Source organism: Bufo bufo, chromosome 7, assembly GCF_905171765.1.
Source record: "Bufo bufo chromosome 7, aBufBuf1.1, whole genome shotgun sequence".
NCBI lineage: Eukaryota > Metazoa > Chordata > Amphibia > Anura > Bufonidae > Bufo > Bufo bufo.
Window position 1 is genome coordinate 8205564 of NC_053395.1, and position 17382 is coordinate 8222945.

At 47.6% G+C, this 17382-nt stretch overlaps 1 protein-coding gene across 2 annotated transcripts in view; it reads left to right on the forward strand.

The window, feature by feature from the left end:
- The first annotated feature begins 799 nt into the window (after window positions 1-799).
- LOC121007700 (RING finger protein 112-like) overlaps window positions 800-17382 on the forward strand; it is a 94759-nt gene continuing 78176 nt past the window's right edge. Inside the window, exons 1-5 of one of the 2 annotated variants that reach the window (XM_040439819.1) lie at window positions 800-913; window positions 9465-9572; window positions 9710-9773; window positions 11100-11369; window positions 11815-12009. In XM_040439819.1, coding sequence (XP_040295753.1) covers window positions 11367-11369; window positions 11815-12009 — 198 coding nt within the window. In that variant the 5' untranslated portion in view covers window positions 800-913; window positions 9465-9572; window positions 9710-9773; window positions 11100-11366. The remainder of the gene's footprint in view (window positions 914-9464; window positions 9573-9709; window positions 9774-11099; window positions 11370-11814; window positions 12010-17382) is intronic. The other variant, XM_040439818.1, reaches the window with a different exon arrangement.

Consider the following 17382-nt stretch of genomic DNA (forward strand, 5'->3'; position numbering starts at 1 on the left):
TGCTGGACTGAATGGCTGAGGAAAGCCGCATTTGTGTTCCAGGTGTGAACAGGGCTCTCTAGGTGAGTCAGGGATACGCTTATGTGTTTAGTTAGAGCCTCGCCGGGCAAGGGTTTGTTATTTTGTGTGGATGTCACATGTGATAAGTTGAAGCTGCGACTTCTTAACCTGTGCTTTGCTAAAGTGTCTGAAATAAAGCAATAGTTTGGACATTATAATCGTGTCTGCGAAGATATCTGTGAGTGTGACCCCCTGAAAAGAGACAATCCCCTACACACTATAGAGAAAGAATGTTTGGCCATTCTATGGGCTTTGCCGAAATTGCAGCCATACCTGTATGGGTGAAAATGTACAGTAGTGACCGATCACAACGCCCTTAGTTGGTTATACAGGGTTGCAGGTGACAAAGGAAGCTGCTGAGATCGGGTTTATTCACACATGACTACACTATTACTTCACTATCCAACACAAAAAGGGCAGTGAGCATGGCAATGCAGATGGGTTATCGCTAGGGTTGCCACCTGTCTGGTATTTCACCGGCCAAACTGGTATTTTGTTCTGCCTGCTGGTGACGGTATTTTTCTTGTATTTTCAGGCTTGCACTATCTGGCCAGATCACACAGTGCGTGGCCTGTCCCAGCCCTATAAGGAAAGCTCTTTATTTGTGTCCAGGAATGCAGTCTAAGGAGGACCACTGGGCTGCAGCAATACGCGTTAGCAGGCCGCCGAGCCAATGAGGAGCCGGCTATACACGTGTGCCTGCTGACCTTGAGTGATGCCGCCCAGCAGTCCACACTCATAGCAGGAAGCATGCCGAGGTCAGGATGAAATGACCTCTCTGCATGTTATCAGCGCTGCTCTCCCTCCTTCGTGCCTCCTGACTGCTCCAATCCTGTAGCCTCCAAGTAGGAAGGTAAATATGTTGGTGATAATTACCGTATTTTTCATCCTATAAGATGCGCTCTTTTCAAAAGTGGTAGAAAAATTGCAGTGTGTCTTATAGAGCGATTGCAGTGTACTCAAGTTGTGCGTAGTAGGTGTTTCTGAGTGTAGTAGTGCAATATACACTAACCTGGTACAGCTGACTCTCTGCAAGGGCAGGTATAGGTAGGAATAGTTCGTGACGCCAGTGCCAAGTAACGGTGGCACGCCGTTTGCGGATGCAGGAATAATTTGAGGAAACGTGGTGTTAAAACAGAACTCCAACTTTAGTAGTTTGCAGGCAGAGACAATATTGGAAACGCAGTTCCTCAGCATACAGTCGATTTTGCAATTCGGTCGATGCAGGCAATTCAGTACAGCAGGGTAATTACAGAGTGTTAAACACAGGATTCGCAGCAAAGGAGCTAGCACTCTAACTCTGTCTGTTCCTGGAATGTAGCAATTCTTCACCAAGGCCCATTAACCTAATACTGGCTTTATATCCTTGATTATGGCTTTCATAAGTACCTCCTCTGTTTCTCTCAGTACCTCTGGCTCCTCTGTTCTTTGCCTCAGTCTCTCCTAGCTTCTGAATGGTTCCTCAGGCCCTTAGGCTAAGATGTTCCTGCTTCTGCATATGGGTGTTCAGGAGGGAATCTTCTCCTGAACAGCAGGCTTCAGGCCTGGACTTGTCTCAGACATTATCTAATCTCCAACTGTAGATTACAGACACTAGACTCCGTCTGCCTTGCACTTCCCTGACTGGGCCTTATATAAACTAGGGCTCCCTAGCTCCCTCTATGGACTAGAAACGGTAATGACACCCCTAGCAGGCCTGTACATGCAAATCTCAGTAACAGGAAAATACATGCATTACATTACATTTTATAAAACTGACATACAACAACTTTCCATAATTAAGGAGGGACGACAGCACACCAAGTGACCTTTGGTAGTAACGGGTATTACAACTCCCGTATACTCAGTGCTTTAAGTGGGCCAAAAGAGGTGCCGGTACTCTATTAGGCGCCGGTGCTCCCCCCCCCCCTGCACATCAGCCCCCCCCCCCCCACTCATCACACACACACACATTAATTCCTCTCTGTACCAGTACCCCCCTGCGCCCCTCCCAACACTCCAGTATAATAAACATTGGTGGCGCAGTGCGCCCCCCCAACACCCCAGTATAATAAACATTGGTGGCGCAGTGCGCCCCCCCATCACCCCAGTATAATAAACATTGGTGGCGCAGTGCGCCCCCCCTCAATATAATAAACATTGGTGGCGCAGTGCGCCCCCCCTCAATATAATAATCATTGGTGGCGCAGTGCGCCCCCCCTCAATATAATAATCATTGGTGGCGCAGTGGGCCCCCCCTCAATATAATAATCATTGGTGGCGCAGTGGGCAGTGCCAATGAGGGTTAAAAAATAAAAATAATAATTAACTCACCTCCTCCAATTGATCGTCTTCTGTTCTTTCTTCATGACCTGTCAAAGGACCTGTGGTGACATCACTGTTAGCATCACATGATCCATCACCATGGTAATGGGTCATGTGATGAGCTCAGTGACGTCACCACAGGTCTTGAAGAAAACAGGAGAACGGCAGCTACGCGATCATCTGGAGGAGGTGAGTTAAAAAATTTTTATTATTTTTTAACCCTCACTGGCACTTCCCACTGAGCCACCAATGTTTCTTATACTGGGGTGTTTGGGGGGGAAAGCGCACTGCCTACCAACGTTTCTTATACTGGGGTGTTGGGGGGGGGGGGGGGGCGCACTGTGCCACAAACGTTTCTTATACAAATACAGGAGGCGGGTGCTGGAATCAAATAGCCGGCACCCGACCTCTGTGACAGGGAGCTGCGATCAGCTACAATTAACCCCTCCAGTACCGCACCTGAAGGGTTAACTCAACTGCAGCTGATCGCAGCTCCCTGTCACAGAGGTCGGGTGCCGGCTATTTGATTCCAGCACCCGCCTCCTGTTTTTGTATTCAGGTCAGTTATCTTCATTGGTGGCGCAGTGGCCACAGCCCCTCCCCTCCTCCTCCCGTCTCTCTTCTTATTGGCAGCGGCGGGGGCAGCAGGCAGGTCAGACAGGGGAGGAGGAACGAATCAGGTCAGACAGGGGAGGGCTAGATGGAGGGGGCGCCCCGAGGGAGAACACAAGTTCAGCCTCGCCTGCCGCATATTACATTGCGAGCTGTCGGCCGCCCAGCGCCCCTGTTACTATGGCGCCCTGTGCGGCCGCACAGCCCGCACACCCCAAAGGCCGGCCCTGCGCTCCGGTACCGGAAACCCACGTACTGGGCGCACGGAGAGGTGCTGGTACTCTCCAGGGCAATTTTTGGAAGTGGCGGTACTGAGTACCGCCGCGTTCCGGCCCACTTCAAGCACTGCGTATACTACATACCCCACTGCTTTAAGCTGAGTACGACCTCGTACTCCATCATGGGTCTCCCAACTGGAATCTCTACCTGAAATAGAAAAAGAGACATGCAGGCATACATACATGTAATTCATCTGCATTTATATTGACATCAGGTCCAATTGGCAAAAATGAAGTGTGGTGACAAGGGGCGTCGTTCTCTTCTCTCAGGATAATGAATGGAACGGGGGCGCTGACCTGGCACAGCGGAACATTATAACCAGGATAGTCCATGACAATGAATAAGTCCATGATAAAACAGTAGAAAACGGTATAAAAGTTCTTGGAGGCTCAAATAACAAACATGAGTCCGTACCCAGGTTATTTCTTATTAAATCACAGAGGCTCTCATGCGGTGGAGTCCATCTCTGGGCACAATACTTTTAAAACAGTAAGAATCTCAGAGGCTCAGGTACCTTTTGAGTCTGTCTCCGGGCACGGTTCCTTAGTATAAAGTTGCACAATAACGGACAGCAAGAAAAGTGCTGTAATGCCCCTGATCAACCTGAAAAGGGGGTGAAGGGTAAAAGGTGCAACAAAGGAACAGGCACAACTCGGTGTGGGGTTCAAAAGCAGGCAGGGGGTCCTGGAAAACAAGCCTGGCCTTGCTGACTTTGTAATTTCAGTGGTCAACACCCACCACTGAGCCGTGGACAAACTGGCAGCCGCAACAAAGGACCAGCAACATAGGACTCCTGTCCTGGAAGGGTTAACACATACTTCTTCGGAAATAAATCAAAGGCCTAGCAGGCTAATTCACGGTGGCACATCATATCCACTTGGCTCCGCTGGCAAGTATCGTCTGTAGTATTCTTCTACAGGAGGATGTGCCCACATAACAGTGTCAGGGGGCAGCTGTAGGGTAAAGGGGCCCCTAATAGGTATTGGCCCCATAGGCCTAGGGGTGAACCCTCTGGTGGACCGTGCCGGCCCTGGCATGATCACTGCAGGGTGTGACGTGCTTGGCACCGCCGCAGCAAGCGGTCCGGTGCTCTGGGTGCAGCAGTTTACGGCAATCGCGGGTCCGGTCTGGGGCACTGACGGAGCGGTGGCAACAGAAGGCGGTCGGCGGGTGGTGACAGGCACCCTTACCTCATCCTTCCTCGGCGGTGTCTGGATCCTGGCGGTGTAGGTCTTACGCAACTCCCGCAACTTCTCCTCCAGCCGGACGATCTGCTCACCGATGCTCTCTGTGTCGGAGTCGCTGTTCTCTGCTGGCGCCGCCGGCGCAGGTACAGTCACCGATGACGCGGACTCGGCCTCTTCAGGTTCTGGACTTGCATCTGGTCTCCGTCCCATCCGGATGTTCTCAAAGGTAGCACTAAGTCCTTTTAACTGCTCCAGCTCTGATATTGTCTTCTCCCGACGCGGCAGCTCGGGGGAAGGATAGGGACTCACCCATTTCTCCAACACGGTTGGCTGCCAGAAGACATTCGGCCCAATGAAGGAGCTCCGCTCCTGAAAGGCGTGATGGGCCGGCTCTGGAGAGCGTTCCGGTTCTCGCTCGCAGCCAGAGTAGTCTTCTCCTCCTTCTGCCTCCCAATCCTCAGGTCCTCGCTTGGGACGGGTCACAGCAGTCGCATAGGGGCCTCGCAGGCTCTCGGCAGGGGTGTACTCCACTTCCTCTCCCTCGCGGAGGCTGTGCTGGTACGAAGGGAGGTAGTCTCTCTTGACAGACCTTCGATTCACATAGAGGTCTCTGCCAGTAAGATAGTCTTGAATAAACCCGTAGCCACGGGATTTGTCAAACGACAGCACCACTCCCTTTCTCCTTTCCAGGCGGGGTTGGGTGTGCGTGTGTCTTTCATGTATGGTCTTGGTTAGCTCCTCATACACGATCTTAGTCTTGGTATTCCGCTTGATAGCGGCCTCCCGAATCTCCGCCATCAGGGAAGACCATTTGAACGATGGCTGAAAAAAGTCCCTCCATGAGCCATAGTAGGGCTCGGGTTCTTTCTCCCTGGTGCGGCAGGCGGGTTGCTCCGGTCCCGGAGCGTAGGCCGGTGGAGCCTCCTCTGGCTCTACACCGGTGTCAGTCATCATTTCAATTACAGGTGCGGACGCTGCAGCAACACTCTGCTCACAATCCAACATGCTCGATCCTACTGAGGAGAGCGATAGGGTCGCGTCAATTAGAGTAGCCAGCTCCTCCCATTGCACTGGGGAGCCGCCCCCCAGGTATTCCAGTATATGGAGGGCGGTGTCCATGCTGGCAGACATGCAAATGTCCAGATAAGCCGTGGCGCCTGCCCTTGACCTTCTTCCCGCTTTTTCCTCAGAAAGGCGCCAATTTTTCCCGCCTTTTCGGGATGAAGGTGACGCAGCAGTAAATTCAGCCAGCTCAGCGGCCATCTTTAGGTACAAACGCTGTCTATTCACTGACAGCAAGCAGGAATGTTTAAAGTCCACAAAACCACACTCCAATGCGGCGATTTTCTTCCTCTGTGTAGCGCAACCTTGCACAGCGCTTTTTAGAGGTTTTTGGAACACTTTGGGTACGATTTTCAGTCCACAAAGTCCACTTTCATTAAACAGGAAAATTGTCACTTTGGTCACAGGGCAACTGTATAAGGCACAAAGTTCACGCTTCTTGCACTATAAAGCGTGCGTATCCTGTTCGTGACGCCAAAAGAGAGGTGCAGTGTACTCAAGTTGTGCGTAGTAGGTGTTTCTGAGTGTAGTAGTGCAATATACACTAACCTGGTACAGCTGACTCTCTGCAAGGGCAGGTATAGGTAGGAATAGTTCGTGACGCCAGTGCCAAGTAACGGTGGCACGCCGTTTGCGGATGCAGGAATAATTTGAGGAAACGTGGTGTTAAAACAGAACTCCAACTTTAGTAGGTTTTCCAAGCAGAGACAATATTGGAAACGCAGTTCCTCAGCATACAGTCGATTTTGCAATTCGGTCGATGCAGGCAATTCAGTACAGCAGGGTAATTACAGAGTGTTAAACACAGGATTCACAGCAAAGGAGCTAGCACTCTAACTCTGTCTGTTCCTGGAATGTAGCAATTCTTCACCAAGGCCCATTAACCTAATACTGGCTTTATATCCTTGATTATGGCTTTCATAAGTACCTCCTCTGTTTCTCTCAATACCTCTGGCTCCTCTGTTCTTTGCCTCAGTCTCTCCTAGCTTCTGAATGTTTCCTCAGGCCCTTAGGCTAAGATGTTCCTGCTTCTGCATATGGGTATTCAGGAGGGAATCTTCTCCTGAACAGCAGGCTTCAGGCCTGGACTGGTCTCAGACATAATCTAATCTCCAACTGTAGATTACAGACACTAGACTCCGTCTGCCTTGCACTTCCCTGTCTGGCCTTATATACACTAGGGCTCCCTAGCTCCCTCTATGGACTAGAAACGGTAATGACACCCCTAGCAGGCCTGTACATGCAAATCTCAGTAACAGGAAAATACATGCATTACATTACATTTTATAAAACTGACATACAACAACTTTCCATAATTAAGGAGGGACGACAGCACACCAAGTGACCTTTGGTAGTAACGGGTATTACAACTCCCGTATACTACACGATTGCTAATGACCGCTTCCAGTAGCTGTACTCACCTCTCCTTGTCTTCTTCCGGGCCCCGCTCTACACATGTCCTGACCACGTACAGCACCAGGACATACTGCATGTAGGCGCTCACTATGACCTGACACTGTGCGACCTCCATTCACCGCTCACCTGAGATCGTCACAGCCCCCATAATGTGCCAGTATAAAATGCCTTTAGTGAGTGCCCCCAGTAGATGTCCCAATAGTGCTCCTCTGCCTCCCCCCAATAGTGCGCCCAACAGAATTGAGTCAAATAAAAATAAATCTAAACTCACCTACTTGGCTCCATGTAGCTGTCACAGACGTGGTGCAGGCCTCTTCCGGCCTGTGTCCCGCGCTGTACCCTGCCTGGCTCAGGCGGCCGGATGATAATGACATCATTGCACCGACCTCTGATAGACTACAGGCACTAGGCCTGAAGCCTATCAGAGGGAACGGAGAAGGGAGAAGTCGCCCCCGTGCCCCGCAGCAGCATTCATCTGTATCGCCATCCTGAGAACGGTGACACAGTTGAATATAAAGAGATGAGCGCTCATTTCCCATTGCCCTGATGCCGCCCCCCCACTTTTCTCCGGGGTCGCACCTCCTGAGGCGATCGCCTCACCTTGCCTAATTGACGGTGCGGCCCTGCATGGTTGTACTTGCTCCAGCACTGCTTTGCTCTCTCTCTCACCAAACTGGTTTACACTAGACTACAGTCCGCATTCACTCCTCTCCTTACATAGAGGGTGACACCAGCCCCATCTAGTGGTGGCTGTTAGATTTGTCCTGTCTCTGAGCTCTACAGGCAGTGTGAGACCAGAAATAGACAGGGGGGCTGTGTCTTTCCAAATCATGTCCAATCCACTGAACATACCACAGGTGACTCCAGGTGTAGAACATCTCAGAGATGATCCAGAGAAATGGGATGAACCAGAGCTAAATGTCAAGTGTCAGAGCAAAGGGTCTGAATACTTATGTATGTCCTGGAGAAAGGGTCTGAATACTTATGTATGTCCTCGAGAAAGGGTCTGAATTAGGGATGAGCGAATCGAATCCCACATTCGATCCGAATTTCAGGATAAATTCGATTCGCCTAGAAGCCGAATTTCCTCGTGGCGTGATGACGTAATCTCGCGCCGCACAGGATTTCGGCCAAGATCTTCAAGCAATATGGCGGCCGCCGGCCCGTTGCGAGCAAATGGAGGTGGTAAGTTTGATTTAAAAAAAATGTATTGTTAATTTTACACTCAGATGCCGCGATCATGTATGAACGCGGCATCTGAGGGGTACAATGATGGGGGCGGCGCTATTTCAGCTCCCTGTCATTGCACCCGCTACTTACTTCTTCACGAAGCGCATTTTTTTGTAATTCGTCTCGAAGCTAATTTTTGGGTGAAATTCGGCGAATTAGCCGAATCTAACTTTTAAGAAATTCGCTCATCTCTAGTCTGAGTACTTACTGTATGTCCAAGAGAAAAGGGTCTGAGTACTTACTGTATGTCCAAGAGAAAGACTCTGAGTACTTACTGTATGTCCAAGAGAAAGACTCTGAGTACTTACTGTATGTCCAGGAGAAAGACTCTGAGTACTTACTGTATGTCCAGGAGAAAGGGTCTGAGTACTTACTGTATGTCCAGGAGAAAGACTCTGAGTACTTACTGTATGTCCAGGAGAAAGACTCTGAGTACTTACTGTATGTCCAGGAGAAAGACTCTGAGTACTTACTGTATGTCCAGGAGAAAGACTCTGAGTACTTACTGTATGTCCAGGAGAAAGGGTCTGAGTACTTACTGTATGTCCAGGAGAAAGGGTCTGAGTACTTACTGTATGTCCAGGAGAAAGGGTCTGAGTACTTACCGTATGTCCAGGAGAAAGGGTCTGAGTACTTACTGTATGTCCAAGAGAAAAGGGTCTGAGTACGTATGTTCAGGAGAAAGGGTCTGAGTACTTACCGTATGTCCAAGAGAAAGGGTCTGAGTACTTACTGTATGCCAAGAGAAAGGGTCTGAGTACTTACTGTATGTCCAGGAGAAAGGGTCTGAGTACTTACCGAATGTCCAGGAGAAAGGGTCTGAGTACTTACTGTATGTCCAGGAGAAAGGTCCTGAGTACTTACCGTATGTCCAGGAGAAAGGGTCTGAGTACTTACTGTATGTCCAGGAGAAAGGGTCTGAGTACTTACCGTATGTCCAGGAGAAAGGGTCTGAGTACTTACTGTATGTCCAAGAGAAAAGGGTCTGAGTACTTACTGTATGTCCCAGAGAAAGGGTCTGAGTACTTACTGTATGTCCAGGAGAAAGGTCCTGAGTACTTACCGTATGTCCAGGAGAAAGGGTCTGAGTACTTACTGTATGTCCAAGAGAAAAGGGTCTGAGTACTTACCGTATGTCCAGGAGAAAGGGTCTGAGTACTTACTGTATGTCCAGGAGAAAGGGTCTGAGTACGTATGTTCAGGCCAAGTTTTAGTTTTTCCTTTTCCTCCTGTCTACATTGCTACTAATTTATTTTCCCATTATGAGGTACTGTGTGAAAATTGATGGGAAAATCTGTTGTTTTTGTTTTTTAGCACAAGGAACATAACAAAATGTGAAAAAAGTGAAAGGGTGTAAAGACTTTCTAAATGCACTTTAATGGGTTTCCGGAGAGTCTATGGTCTGGATATAATGGGCATTTGGTGAGTTTACGGTGTGGGCACGAGATAGTATTAAGTTGTTGGTGCTGTTCTTCCTGTTCTGTCGGTTGCTCAGGGGTTAATTTCTCAGGGGCGTTGCCTTATCGGTTTCGTTTCCCATACTTTCTTCTCTTCTGCAGGCTCCACCATTATCGGAGTGACCGTCGGCTGCGCTGGTCACATGGGGTGCGGCAGCTGTAAACTGTAAGTTTTCCTCATTTATTCTATAGTGTGTCCGAGCCTTTTATTCCCCGCACAGGTCATGTGATCCGGTTGTCAGACGATCATATTGTCGGCATTGCTTACACTGTACTTTTTCCTCTTCTTCTGATCTTTGCAGTGTATCAGTCTGACATTCATACAGATGTAGCAGAGCTGGATTTCTCATGTACCTGCATTGCTTGAACATTACTCTCTGAGCAAAAATTATGCAGAATTCCTAATAAAACCACAGATAGCCGATCACGATTAGTGTTGATCACGAATATTTGAATTGCGAATTTTTATCGTGAATATAGTCACTTCGAAAATTTGCGAATATTTAGAATATAGTGATATATTCGTAATTTTGAATATTTGAGATTTTCTTTTAATCAGTACACATGATCCCTCCCTGCTTCTAGCTTGTGGGCCAATGAGAAGGCTGCAGTATCTGTGACTTTAGGAGTAGTGTTGATTGCGAATTTTGGTAATGCGAATTTTCATGATGTGAATTTTTATCGCAAATTTTTCAATTGCAGAGTAAAAACATGATTCCTCCCTGCTTCTTGCTTGTGGGCCAATGAGTCATTGGCCCACAAGCAACTTAAACAGGGAGGAATCATGACTTTAGATTGGAAAAATGACGAATATTCAAAAAAATTAATATATAGCACTATATCGAATATAAGAATATATTGCAATATAGCGAATAAGTTTAAAAAAAAACTAATGTAGAGCAATTTAGCTAATATAGTGCTATAATCTTCTTTGTCTAATAGTTGTCATTTTTTTCTCATCTGAAGTTAAGATTGGAAAAAAATTACAACTATTAAAAAAAAAGATTATAGCACTATATTAGCTAAATTGCTCTACATTCGCTTTTTTCGAATATTCGCTATATTGCTATATATTCTTGTTTTAGAATATTACAAATATTCGAAAAAACAAATATATTCGATATAGTGCTATGACTCATTGGCCCACAAGCAAGAAGCAGGAAGGAATCATGTTTTTACTCGGCAATTAAAAAATTGGCGATGAAAATTTGCATATTACGCGATCATTACCTTGCCGATTTTTCGAGTTACAAAAAAAGTAGAATATAACGAATATTCAAATTCACGAATATTCAACGAATATTCTACAAAATATTCGCGAAATATCGCAAATTCGAATATGACCCCTGCCGCTCATCACTAATCATGATAAGACTCTAAAATGAAGCAGAGCTGATTGTGTCCTGTGATGCACCTATATGAATGTCAGACCACATATATTCCTTCCTTGTAACATTTCTTTTATTCTCTCCTGGATATTTCTTTGTTACAGCTGCCAAGTCATATGAAGGCTCTGCTCATTCCTTCAAACTAGAAGAGGATATCACCTGCTCCATCTGCCTCCAGGAGCTCAGTGACCCGGTTTCTATCACCTGCAAGCACACCCTGCATCTCTTCCTACTGGGCCACCCCACAACCCCAAGGTCATTGATGTCCAGAATGCAGGAAAGTCTGTCCTAGAGACCAGCTTATACGAGCCTACAGCCTACAGCACTTGGTGTCCAAGGTTCAGCTGGTTCTCAAAGAAGAGCAGTCCAAAATGGTGGGTGAAAGCGAGTTGTCAGAGCAGAGTGTGACGGTGCGCGGTCTATAACAAACACTGAGTGATGACTAATATTTAGTCTTATCTGGTGAAAAGTCCATAGTTCACGGTGCAACACAGATCTGTGACAGTTTGTCAAGATGCCATTTGTAAACTGTATAATGTGTTATTAGTGAATAGAAGGGACCGCTATGGGCATCTCAAACATGCCAGTGATATTAGTCTAAGATAAATGAACCAGAGACAACCTTCCTCTTTCCAAAAGAAAAGTCATTCACTCCAGTGAGGTCTTAGGTGGGTTTACAGTGGAGAAACTTGTGGATCTTTTTAGATGACAGGCCATTAGACACTGCTTGAGACACCACCAGCTTTAGTAGACATTGCTTTACCTCAAGAGTTATATAGAAATATCATATTCTTCATCTTACATGCACTTTGTCCTCAGGATTTCACACGTCCCATCCAGTTGGTCTCCACTGACGCAACATGCAAGATGTGGTTGGATGAATCCGCTGTGGACAGATGCTTTTTGGACAGTGAGATCTCCGATTACCCCCTGTGCCTCATCTGTGTGATCGGAGAGAAGAGAGGAGGAAAATCCACCTTGCTGAATTATATTCTGAGAGCACTTCATAGACTGGTGAGGAGCTAGAACCTGCAGTATACAGGGCAACGTCCTACAGTACATGAGTGGGGATGAAACTGTCCTCTTCACCACCCTCCTGTCCAGGGTCAGGTGTCAGGCTTGTATTTCCTTCAGCCACAAACCAAAATGTACTCTGTACAGATGAGGGATCTGCACACGTTTACACTCTGCATATGGAAGGGAGTGGTGAAATACACTGAACAAAAATATAAACGCAACACTTTCGGTTTTGCTCCAATTTTGCATGAGCTGAACTCAAAGATCTGAAACATTTTCTACAGACACAAAAGACCCGTTACGCTCAAATATTGTTCACAAATCTGTCTAAATGTGTGTTAGTGAGCGCTTCTCCTTTGCCGAGATAATCCATCCCACCTCACAGGTGTGGCATATCAAGGAGCTTATTAGACAGCATGAATATTGCACAGGTGCCTTAGACTGCCCACAATAAAATGCCACTCTGAAATGTGCACAGTTTTGCCTTACTAGGGGGGGGGGGGGGGGTGGCAACACATCTCCGTCGCATAGAGTCGATCAGGTTGTTGATTGTGGCCTGTGGGATGTTGGTCCACTCCTCTACAATAGCTGTGCGAAGTTGCAGAATATTGGCAGGAACTGGAACACGCTGTCGTATACGCCGATCCAGAGCATCCCAAACATGCTCAGTGGGTGACATGTCCAATGAGTATGCTGCCATGCAAGAACTGGGATGTTTTCAGCTTCCAGGAATTGTGTACAGATCCTTGCAATATGGGGCCGTGCATTATCATGCTGCAACATGAGGTGATGGTCGTGGATGAATGGCACAACAATAGGCCTCAGGATCTCGTCACGGGATCTCTGTGCATTCAAAATGCCATCAATAAAAGGCACCTGTGCTCATTGTCCATAACATACGCCTGCCCATACCATAACCCCACCGCCACCATGGGGCACTTGATCCACAACGTTGACGTCAGCAAACCGCTCACCCTCACGATGCCACACACGCTGTCTGCCATCTGCCCTTAACAGTGAAAACTGGGACTCATCCGTGAACAGAATGTCTCTCCAACGTGCCAGACGCCATGTAATGTGAGCATTTGCCCACTCAAGTCGGTTACGATGACGAACTGCAGTCAGGTCCAGACCCCGATGAGGACGACGAGCATGCAGATGAGCTTCCCTGGGACGGTTTCTGACAGTTTGTGCAGAAATTCTTTGGTTATGCAAACCGATTGTTGCTGCAGCTGTCCGGGTGGCTGGTCTCAGACGATCATGGAGGTGAGGATGTGGAGGTCCTGGGCTGGTGTGGTTACACGTGGTCTGCGGTTGTGAGGCCGGTTGGATGTACTGCCAAATTCTCTGAAACGCCTTTGGAGGCGGCTTATGGTAGAGAAATGAACATTCATTGCACAGGCAACAGTTCTGGTAGACATTCCTGCAGTCAGCATGCCAACTGCACGCTCCCTCAAACGTTGCTATATCTGTGGCATTGTGCTGTGTGATCAAACTGCACATTTCAGAGTGGCCTTTTGTTGTGGGCAGTCTAAGGCACACCTGTGCAATATTCATGCTGTCTAATCAGCACCTTGATATGCCACACCTGTGAAGTGGGATGGATCATCTCGGCAAAGGAGAAGTGCTCACTAAAACAGATTCAGACAGATTTGTGAACAATATTTGAGAGTAATGGGTCTTCTGTGTATGTAGAAAATGTTTCAGATCTTTGAGTTCAGCTCATGCAAAATGGGAGCAAAACCGAAAGTGTTGCATTTATATTTTTGTTCAGTGTACATATCAAGTAGAGATGAGAGAATATTTCAAAAATTGGATTCGGCCGGTTCGCCAAATAAAAAAAAAAAAAGTGGTTCGATCCGAATTTATTAGCGGCAAATCGCGTTAAAAAACAGCTATTTCCTGGCTGCAGAGAGTCTTTATAGCGGTGTAAAACACTGTGCCTGTATAGTGGTGTAAAACACTGTGCCTGTATAGTGGTGTAGAACACTGTGCCTGTATAGTGATGTAGAACACTGTGCCTGTATAGGAGTGTAGAACACTGTGCCTGTATAGCGGTGTAGAACACTGTGCCTGTATAGTGGTGTAGAACACTGTGCCTGTATAGTGGTGTAGAACACTGTGCCTGTATAGCGGTGTAGAACACTGTGCCTGTATAGTGGTGTAGAACACTGTGCCTGTATAGCGGTGTAGAGCACTGTGCCTGTATAGGGGTGTAGAACACTGTGCCTGTATAATGGTGTAGAACACTGTGCCTGTATAGCGGTGTAGAACACTGTGCCTGTATAGCGGTGTAGAACACTGTGCCTGTATAGCGGTGTAGAACACTGTGCCTGTATAGCGGTGTAGAACACTGTGCCTGTATAGTGGTGTAGAACACTGTGCCTGTATAGGGGTGTAGAACACTGTGCCTGTATAGCGGTGTAGAACACTGTGCCTGTATAGTGGTGTAGAACACTGTGCCTGTATAGCGGTGTAGAACACTGTGCCTGTATAGCGGTGTAGAACACTGTGCCTGTATAGCGGTGTAGAACACTGTGCCTGTATAGCGGTGTAGAACACTGTGCCTGTATAGTGGTGTAGAACACTGTGCCTGTATAGCGGTGTAGAACACTGTGCCTGTATAGCGGTGTAGAACACTGTGCCTGTATAGCGGTGTAGAACACTGTGCCTGTATAGGGGTGTAGAACACTGTGCCTGTATAGCGGTGTAGAACACTGTGCCTGTATAGTGGTGTAGAACACTGTGCCTGTATAGCGGTGTAGAACACTGTGCCTGTATAGCGGTGTAGAACACTGTGCCTGTATAGCGGTGTAGAACACTGTGCCTGTATAGCGGTGTAGAACAGTGTGCCTGTATAGTGGTGTAGAACACTGTGCCTGTATAGGGGTGTAGAACACTGTGCCTGTATAGCGGTGTAGAACACTGTGCCTGTATAGTGGTGTAGAACACTGTGCCTGTATAGCGGTGTAGAACACTGTGCCTGTATAGCGGTGTAGAACACTGTGCCTGTATAGCGGTGTAGAACACTGTGCCTGTATAGCGGTGTAGAACACTGTGCCTGTATAGTGGTGTAGAACACTGTGCCTGTATAGCGGTGTAGAACACTGTGCCTGTATAGCGGTGTAGAACACTGTGCCTGTATAGCGGTGTAGAACACTGTGCCTGTATAGTGGTGTAGAACACTGTGCCTGTATAGCGGTGTAGAACACTGTGCCTGTATAGCGGTGTAGAACACTGTGCCTGTATAGAGGTATAGAACACTGTGCCTGTATAGCGGTGTAGAACACTGTGCCTGTATAGTGGTGTAGAACACTGTGCCTGTATAGTGGTGTAGAACACTGTGCCTGTATAGCGGTGTAGAACACTGTGCCTGTATAGTGGTGTAGAGCACTGTGCCTGTATAGTGGTGTAGAACACTGTGCCTGTATAGCGGTGTAGAACACTGTGCCTGTATAGCGGTGTAGAACACTGTGCCTGTATAGCGATGTAGAACACTGTGCCTGTATAGCGGTGTAGAACACTGTGCCTGTATAGCGGTGTAGAACACTGTGCCTGTATAGTGGTGTAGAACACTGTGCCTGTATAGTGGTGTAGAACACTGTGCCTGTATAGCGGTGTAGAACACTGTGCCTGTATAGTGGTATAGAACACTGTGCCTGTATAGTGGTGTAGAACACTGTGCCTGTATAGTGGTGTAGAGCACTGTGCCTGTATAGTGGTGTAGAACACTGTGCCTGTATATTGGGGGGTTTTTAGAACACTGTGCCTGTATAGTGGTGTAGAACACTGTGCCTGTATAGCGGTGTAGAACACTGTGCCTGTATAGTGGTGTAGAACACTGTGCCTGTATAGCGGTGTAGAACACTGTGCCTGTATAGAGGTGTAGAACACTGTGCCTGTATAGTGGTGTAGAACACTGTGCCTGTATAGTGGTGTAGAACACTGTGCCTGTATAGCGGTGTAGAACACTGTGCCTGTATAGCGGTGTAGAACACTGTGCCTGTATATCGGTGTAGAACACTGTGCCTGTATAGCGGTGTAGAACACTGTGCCTGTATAGCGGTGTAGAACACTGTGCCTGTATAGTGGTGTAGAACACTGTGCCTGTATAGTGGTGTAGAACACTGTGCCTGTATAGTGGTGTAGAACACTGTGCCTGTATAGTGGTGTAGAACACTGTGCCTGTATAGTGGTGTAGAACACTGTGCCTGTATAGCGGTGTAGAACACTGTGCCTGTATAGCGGTGTAGAACACTGTGCCTGTATAGCGGTGTAGAACACTGTGCCTGTATAGCGGTGTAGAACACTGTGCCTGTATAGCGGTGTAGAACACTGTGCCTGTATAGCGGTGTAGAACACTGTGCCTGTATAGCGGTGTAGAACACTGTGCCTGTATAGCGGTGTAGAACACTGTGCCTGTATAGCGGTGTAGAACACTGTGCCTGTATAGCGGTGTAGAACACTGTGCCTGTATAGCGGTGTAGAACACTGTGCCTGTATAGAGGTGTAGAACACTGTGCCTGTATAGCGGTGTAGAACAGTGTGCCTGTATAGTGGTGTAGAACACTGTGCCTGTATAGTGGTGTAGAACACTGTGCCTGTATAGCGGTGTAGAACACTGTGCCTGTATAGTGGTGTAGAACACTGTGCCTGTATAGTGGTGTAGAACACTGTGCCTGTATAGCGGTGTAGAACACTGTGCCTGTATAGTGGTATAGAACACTGTGCCTGTATAGTGGTGTAGAACACTGTGCCTGTATAGCGGTGTAGAACACTGTGCCTGTATAGTGGTGTAGAGCACTGTGCCTGTATAGTGGTGTAGAACACTGTGCCTGTATATTGGGGGGGTTTTAGAACACTGTGCCTGTATAGTGGTGTAGAACACTGTGCCTGTATAGCGGTGTAGAACACTGTGCCTGTATAGTGGTGTAGAGCATTGTGCCTGTATAGTGGTGTAGAACACTGTGCCTGTATATTGGGGGGGGTTTAGAACACTGTGCCTGTATAGTGGTGTAGAACACTGTGCCTGTATAGTGGTGTAGAACACTGTGCCTGTATAGCGGTGTAGAACACTGTGCCTGTATAGTGGTGTAGAACACTGTGCCTGTATAGGGGTGTAGAACACTGTGCCTGTATAGCGGTGTAGAACACTGTGCCTGTATAGTGGTGTAGAACACTGTGCCTGTATATCGGTGTAGAACACTGTGCCTGTATAGCGGTGTAGAACACTGTGCCTGTATAGCGGTGTAGAACACTGTGCCTGTATAGCGGTGTAGAACACTGTGCCTGTATAGCGGTGTAGAACACTGTGCCTGTATAGTGGTGTAGAACACTGTGCCTGTATAGTGGTGTAGAACACTGTGCCTG